General features: G+C 39.0%; 1 protein-coding gene across 2 annotated transcripts in view; it reads right to left on the reverse strand.

Annotated features, from left to right (window-relative positions):
- Positions 1–8,327, reverse strand: part of Plch1 (phospholipase C eta 1) — a 284,974-nt gene that overhangs the window by 78,820 nt on the left and 197,827 nt on the right. For both annotated transcript variants that reach the window (XM_004639820.3, XM_004639818.2), the window contains exons 7-8: positions 4,966–5,059; positions 3,472–3,675 (exon numbers count right to left, since the gene is read on the reverse strand). In XM_004639820.3, coding sequence (XP_004639877.2) covers positions 3,472–3,675; positions 4,966–5,059 — 298 coding nt within the window. The remainder of the gene's footprint in view (positions 1–3,471; positions 3,676–4,965; positions 5,060–8,327) is intronic.

The following is an 8,327-nucleotide window of genomic DNA, read 5'->3' on the forward strand; positions in this document are numbered from 1 at the left end:
AAAAAAAAAGAATCACCATCCCTGCTTTTTCTGGGTTCCTATCTTATCAAGTATTGTTTTCCATCCTTTGACTTCTAGACTATGCATTTCTTTAAGAGCTAAATATGTTTCTTATATGCAGCATATTGCTGAATCTTCTTTCTTGATCAGTTCTACCAGTGTTTTGTTTCATTGTTGAACTGAGATTATTTACACTGATGTTTATAACTGATATGTATTGGTTCATTGGCTCATTGTCTTGTGTTTTTTCCTGTTGTTGGTTCCCTTTATTTCCATTCTGTTTAATTGCTTGCCTTGCCTGGTGGATTATTTTATTTATTTTTTTTCCTGATAGATTCTTTCCATGAGTGTTCTTGGAATTCTAGTCTTTGTTACGGTTCTTAAAAATCCTTCAGAATGTTTTAGAGAGCTGGTTTTGTGGTCATGAATTTCTTTAGTTGTTCTTTGTCATGGATCTTATTTCTCTGTTGATTTTGAAAGATAGTTAGTTTTGTAGGGTTGGAGAGCATTTTCTTTCAGATCTTGAAATAATTCACTCCAAACTCTCCTTCACTTAACCAGTGTTTTGTTTCACAGTCTGCTGCGATTTTGATGGGCTTTCCTTTATAGGTGATTTGTTTCTTTTCTCCAAGAGCTTTTAATATTCTGTTCTTGTGCTGAATGTCTGAAATCTTGATTTTTCTCAGATAATGTAATTCTTCTACTCAATAACAAGTCTCCAGAAATAGCAATTTTACTTTTACTGTCCAGAGGAACTTCAAGCCAGATATTAGGGAAGGAATTTGCTGTAAATATTCTCATTTTGTGTGAATATCTACAGCAGTCTTTTATTCTAAAGAATCAGAAAGCTTCTGGTGATTGGCAAACAGGAAGAAACAAACAGGAAGAAAGAGGGTACAAGAGAATATCCATGTTCAGTGACATATATTGCATACAATTTCTTTCCTTCCTTCCTTCTTTCTTCCTGTCTTTCTTTTTCTCCTTCTGTTTTTTTCAGTGTATTTGGTTGTTGCAGTGTCTCACTATCCAGCTCACATGGTGATCCTCCTGCTTTCAGCTTCCCAGCACTGGGATTACAGGTGTGTGTCTCAGTCTGCCCTGAGGTTGGGGCTGGTGTGGCATATGGTGCCAGGCATCCAACCACAGCTCCTGTGCTTGCCTAAGTTTGCCTAAGCAGGTCCTTTAGTCTGCTGAGCTCTTGCTGGCCCGCTCTTTCTTTCTTTCTTTCTGTCTGTCTGTCTGTCTGTCTTTCTTTCTTTTTTTTCTTTCCTTCTTTCCTCCTTTCAGGTTGGCCTTGAATTCATTTTGTAGCATAGGCTTGCCTTGAACTCAGGGATTCTCCTGTCTTAGCCTCTTGAGGGTTGGGATTGCACACAATTTCTAAAAGCTCCCAAATGAGAATTTTATGACAGCTGAAAAAGGTAAAGCTAAAAAGTCATTTGTACCTTACCATAAATTGTCTTAATCACATAACTACCTTTGTTATAGAGCTGAAGGATTACATTTTTTGGTTCAGTAAAAAGAATTGAGATAGGAACATGTTTAAGTCGGAGCAGGGGGCTGGCAAGCGCAAAGAGCTGGGTTCAATCCCCAGTACTGCATGATGTGCCAGCCACTGAAACACCAGCATGGTGGGGCACACCTGCAATCCCAGTGCTGGGGAGGCTGACACAGGAGGATCACTACGAGTCTCAGCTGCATAGTGAGATACTGCACCAAATAAGTAAACAAATAAATAAGATTTTTTTTGAACACTAAAATAAAAGAAAGCTTGAGTAGGACACCAATTTTGGACAGGTGTCCAAAAATACATATATCTGGAGGACCTTAAAAGTGAGGGAAACAGAGTGCAGGAGACAGAAGTCGCAAAGTTATAAAGCTATTTAGTCAAATATCATTTCATTTTTATACTTGGTTGCCAAGAAAATGTCATCGATAAAGATGACAGGCCACCATCAATATGACTCCACTGTGGCCGTAAGGCCAGGCCATCTCTCTGTATGTCACTTTGTAAAAGTTCAGAGCACTGAGTGAACAGAGGGCTGACTAACAGGCTGAGAGCAGACTGTCACCTCAAGCCCTTCTGTTTCTCGGATGGTTTCTCCATATGTTAATATTTTATAAGCATTTTCATTATTCAGTTACTTAAACTACTCCACTGCTAGTCACTATTGTCAACTGATATCAAAGGTCAGCAGTGACTTCTCAGATGTCAAATGCAATCAGAATGAATATTTAAACTTTATTTTATTTTTCTGTTTCATCTTACATGTTTGGCTATGGCTTCTCCTTGCTCTTTTCTCTCCTAAATGTGGATCGCAGCATGCTCAGCTTCTTGCTCTTTCCAGTTTCTCTCTGCAAGTGATCTTACATAGTCTCCTAATTCTACTTACCATATCCTAAATTCAGAATTACAGAAACTTTAAAAAAAAAAAAAAAGAATTTCAGAAACTTTATCTTTCCTGAAACCTTCCAATAACTTTTGATATTGTTATCCAAATGACCAATAAAGATGTTCACTTGTCACAAAGCCACCATAAACTCAGCATGCACTCACGCTCTTCCTTTCAGAATCCCTGAAGTATATGGTGGCTCTGTCCTCACTCAAGCCCTCCTCCCATTCTTTGCATCCTTGATCCTTAACTTCTCTCACTGGGTCCCATGATGCTACCCTCTTCAATATAGTAATAGTTATCTCAGTCCAGGATTGCATAATCCTTCCTTTAAATCATGGCAGTTGCCTTCCACCACTCTCCTGGATCCAGTTGCAAATCCCCCTCCCTCTTTAAATGCACAATGAAAAAAGTATCCGCTCACATTATTGCACAAATGACTTTCTAAACTGGAAGTTTGATAATATTATAGTAAGTATTAGAATTCTTGAGTAATTCATGATCAAAAACTAAAGGTGAAGTTTCTCACCACAGCACCTAAAATCCTTTCCGACTACTCCCTGGCCTACCTGACTCTCAGATTTTACCTTACACTGTTTTCCACACCACCACTCCTATGCCATGCATGTGACTCAACAGATGGAGGTCTCACATGGTATTAACCTTTTAATCTGCAACCTTCCTAGAACACTTGGAGCTCTCTGAAGACAGAAACAATGTCTTACTTATACCTGTGTGCCTTCATCATCTCAAACCAAGAGAAATGCAATGAATGTTGGCAAATGATTGATCATGCCTTGAAAATAAACATCTTTTCCAAACCATTTTCCCATGTTTATTTAAAAATATCTTTCTAGGAAAACTATGACTTTCAACACATTTTTTTAGCCACTAAGGTATGTTTCTCAGTTACTGGTACATCTTTCCTGACAGAATAATACAGAGGAACCAGACAGATTTCTAAGTTAAGAACAACTTTGCACTGAACAAATAGCTCTCATATATTACAAGAGCATTTTTAGGTTTCTATTATGTATACTATATTTGATGGACTGACTAAAGGACACAGTGTACATACCTTCGACACAGCGACAGCCCTCTTGTAGCACCCGGGCATACATATCCACTCTGGACTGAGAAAGAAGCTGATCCCCAGTCAAGTACGTGTTGTGAGAGGAAGCAATGTAGTAGTTGCAGAGGGGCTGATCCATGTCCTGATAGACTTCATGGTGCAGGGGATTAAATATGTCACAAGCAGGACTACGCATGAAATTTGTGAAGCCTTTGGAAGAATGTGAGAATTAAGTGCTATAATTCTCAAAGGATATCTACTTAATTGACACTAGTAGAGAAAAAGAAGTCAAAGAATATTCATAGTAGTCATTAGTGCAGTTTTGTGGGCAAAACTGGGATGATGAAATATTTGCTTGAAATCTTAGAGAATATCAAAAAACTGAAATATGACTTTGGGGCAGTGGCCATTTAAACACCATCTAGAGAAAAAGAAAATGACCTTTTATGAATTTTGACTGAATTTTAAATCAACAAGTATAAGCTAACTTAGGACTTTTACTGGATAACCGATACTGTATTTCTAATGATAGAAGACTGTAATTATTTTTCTGTTTCTATTTCCTTCCACCCCTGGACATAAGCACAAGGTATTAGAATCCCTTACTTATCCAGTGCTTAGTTGAAGCACTGTGGGACCAACCTGGGCAATACAGTCACACCCTACCTCTTAAAAAAACAAAAATGAAAAATCCTTGTTTACCTATGCTTGGGGACAGGGGGGTAAAATAGGAGGCAAACAATCAAAATGTTTAGATCAACCATATCTTTAGATGTTTGGGGGCAGCTGAGTTCTCCAGTAATCTTTGATTTAAAATTATCTGCACTGCTTGGGACAGCCTCTTCTTGGGTTGCAGCCTGTAATTTATCCCCCTACATATTTTAAATGCACCATATACAACTTATGCTTACATATAGCAATATTTATGCCATGATTTATGAATAAACTGATAGGAACAAAATTTTGAATGCATAACTGTGGGTAAATTACTTATTTGCTTCCAGCCTCACTTTCCTCAACTATAAAACGAGATAGTTGTCTTAAGATTTGTGGTTCCAACAGCTTCTATAATGCTACTGATTTTTTAGGGAAAAACAAGTCAGTTGTTAGCATTTTATAAACAAATATGCTTATGTTCAAATCACTAAATTTGCAGATTACTTATTTTAGGGTCCAATTTCTCTTCATAAAAATATCAGGATGAGACTATTTCCAAAATTTAGCGATTTCAGAAAAGCCCAAGTGTTTCTGGATATCGATCATACATAGTGATCACACACTGTTGGAAGCGAAAAATGTTCACAGGCATTGCAAAAGCAAGAGAGGTCAGTGTCGGGGCACTGCTTTGAGCAAAAGTGGCATGCCCTGTGGGTTTTATTTCAATTGACTCTTTTTCCATGAATATCTTCTGATTTTTAAAAAATTTTACTCGAATTAAACTCAGCAGACTAAATTCAAAAATGAGAAATAAAACTATTGGTTAAAAAATGGCTATTTTACCTTCTATTCCAAGGACATTTTTCACCTTATTTTCTTCTGAAACTTCAAACTTCTTTATGACGTCAAGGCAATAGTCTGTTGTCACATTAGTCATCTAAGCAAAGCAGAACATGAGAAGAGCACCTGTAATTGCATGCGACATGTTCTTCTGTGCAATAAAGGCATGCAGTGATTTTTAAGCATTCTTGGTACAGTACAAAGTGCTTAAATGAGTATTTTGAGGTTATTAGTGTCCGGTTTTTTTAATCTTTAGAGAATCATTATGATTTCAATCTTCCTATACATCTTTCAGATGCAGTCTCTGAGCATTCCACTATGGTGATTCAGGAACACAAAAGTTAGCAAAAGAAATACAAATAAAAAGCAAATGAAGCATCTAGTGTAACAAAGAACTCTGGGGCTAATATTTTTTTTGTGTTTGAATCAGCCAGCTCATTGTTTTTGTTGTTGTTGATGTTAACAAAGTGTACCCGCTCTATAGCTACCTGATGAAGTAGTGATGAGGATTAAGTGAATTAATACCTAAGGAACACACTATAGCACTATAAAGGCAAGATACATTACTATTATTAACAAGGTCAAGGTCAAGATCACTGTGTAAACATTACATGCTTGGCATCACTGGAAAAAGTAAGCTCTGCAGGAATAACTCTTTAAAATAGCAACATAGGGCCGGCCAGATAGCTCAGCAAACTAAAGCACCTGCTTAGGCAGAGCACATTGACCTGGGTTCAATCCCCAGAGTGTCGTGCCAGCCCTACCCCCGGGGCACTCTGACATGACAATTGAGACTGGGCATGGTGCCGTGCACCTGTAATCCCAGCGTTTGAGAGGCTGAAAACAGGAGGATCACTACGGGTCATATCTATGTAGTGAGACCCTCTAAACCCTGTAACAATTACATTTAAAAAAAAAAAGCAACATAAAGAATGTGGTATTTTAGGGGCAGCAGATGGAGCTCAGCAATAGAGCACTTGCTTAGTGTGCACCAGGACCTGAATGTGATCACCATCAGATAGATAGATACTAAATTAAAAGTTCATCCTGCCTCACAATATAACACTGACATTTAAAAATACTAACAATCAAGATTGGGGAAGCTAATTTTCTGAGCTGGTATTTCATGTTTCAATTATATTTCTCAAAGACTCCATTATCTCTTAAGTTCAACATTGATATTTTAGTGAAATATAACTTTTGTAGTCAGTCTATTTAATAATATTTAAACTACATGCAAGGGGAAAAGCTACCACGGCTGGGCTTCGCTGATGTAAGAGTGTAACATGTTTCTTTTCCTAAACTAGTTGTACAATAGCTGATATATCTTTTGAATAAAATTTGTAATCTTTACCACCTTTTGAGACACTATCCCCAAAAAAACATAAATAAATGAAATCTGTAATAGCTCCAAGGAACTCTACTAACCCAGGCAACGTGTGAGCAGCTCATTAACTTGTCTGCTATACATTAGAGAGATTCAGCACACATAATCCAAAAAAATTTCTCACAAAATAAAAACACCTAAACTGATGACTTTCTCTGCCACAGGGATACCTAGGTGCACTTTGCAGATGTTCAGCGTATAGGGTCATTGTCCAGAGATGTTAGGGCCATAAATTTGGCTTACACTGAAAATAAGAAGCCCATGAGATCTCAAACAATGAACACAACCAAACACATGGTCATACAGCGATAAAGACAACTGCAGGTAGGTAAGCAAAGAATTTATTAGTAACTCAAGGTGTAAAGCAGAATTTGATAAAAAAAAATTTTTTTTAATTCCATTGAGTTAGTAAGGATATAAGTATCCACTCCGCAAAGCCCACAAATTTCTAGACAATCTGTAAGAATGGATGGAAAACAAATAATCTACTCCCTACCAAAAAGCTTGACTTTAATGAAATAAAATAAAACCCCTAAATAATAAGAACTGAAATGTAACAGTCCATCAGCACCCATCTTTCTCAATTCATTAGTGGTACAAATAGCAAAATCTTACATTTACTCACTTAAATTTTTAGACTTTACTTAGGCTATCGCTATAAGTTTACTGTGAGAACAAAGGTTCAACAGAAGTTACTGATTTTCGTTGCCCTTTCTACTTTGCTTTACTTCCTCTTAGACATAAACTGATAGGGTAAATTCCTGTGGCACTCATTTGAAAGTTTCATTTGCTGTTTGATATCTGCACCATTGTCACTTTCATTACTGAGGATTATTCATTGTACACCAGGAAATTAGTGTTATAAGAACCTAAAGTAGCGGTTACCCTGAGCCGGCGGGGCCTACTGGCCCCAGTCCAGGCTCAGCGTGGGTGAGACCTCTTCCACCCTCTTGGGACGGCCCCAACCACTCCGCAGCACCTCCCCTACCCCGCCACTGAGTAGGAATTTCCACCACCTTCAGGGAACCCCCAGACCAAGTCCTAGCCCAGGCCCGGTGAGTGTGTGTGAGAGCTTCTGGCTACCCTGCGCCAGTGGGACCTACTGGTCTCAGCCCAGGCACAGTGTGGGTGAGACGCTCTTGCACCCCCTGGGGACACCCCAGACCACTCCACAGCACCGACCTTACCCCGCCCGCTGAGTAGCAATTTCTGCCATGTTCCAGGAACCCCCAGACCCAGTCCGAGCCCAGGCCCAGTGAGTGTGTGGGAGAACTGCCTCTCCCCCCTACTCCAACTTCTCCCCTCCAGACTCAGCTCAGGCCTGGCATACAGGCATGGGTGAAACTCTGCAGCTGCAATCCCTGCAGAGAGTGTAGAGGACAGAACCACCTAGCTAGTCCAGGAGCAGAACATCTTGCCAGAGGGGCACAACAGATTCATCCCCAAGGGCAGCAGCAGGAAATAGCTGAGCACAGAAGCCCTACACAAGCCAGGCACAGCTGGATACATCAAAACTTTGTAGATCTGCACCTCAACTTTAGTAGGTGATAAAGTTATAACTGCAACAAATATTTACAACAAAGGTCAGAAGACGGTGCTACACAAAATGACAAGAAGGAAAAAAACACAATCTCAGAACCCAAGCCCACCCATAACAAGTGCAGAGGACACTAACACAGAACAAATTGGGAATCACACAGCTGAAAGCAATGAATCAATGGATTCTGAAATAAAGAAACAGCTGAAGAAAGGTATAGAGGAACTCAGATTGGAGATAAAAAAAGGAATCCCTGAATTAATAACATCTGCAGTAAGAATCAAATGCAGAAACATATGGAGGAAACCCAATGCCCACCCAGAACAAGTGCAGAGGACACTAGCTCAGCTCAAATGCATCAATTAATAGCGTTGATAGTAAATAAGCAACAGCAGAAAGGTATAGAGGAACTCAGAGCGCAACTATTTTCTGAAATAAAAA

The sequence above is a fragment of the Octodon degus genome, unplaced genomic scaffold (assembly GCF_000260255.1).
Source record: "Octodon degus isolate 3935 unplaced genomic scaffold, OctDeg1.0 scaffold00115, whole genome shotgun sequence".
NCBI classification, from domain to species: Eukaryota; Metazoa; Chordata; class Mammalia; order Rodentia; family Octodontidae; genus Octodon; species Octodon degus.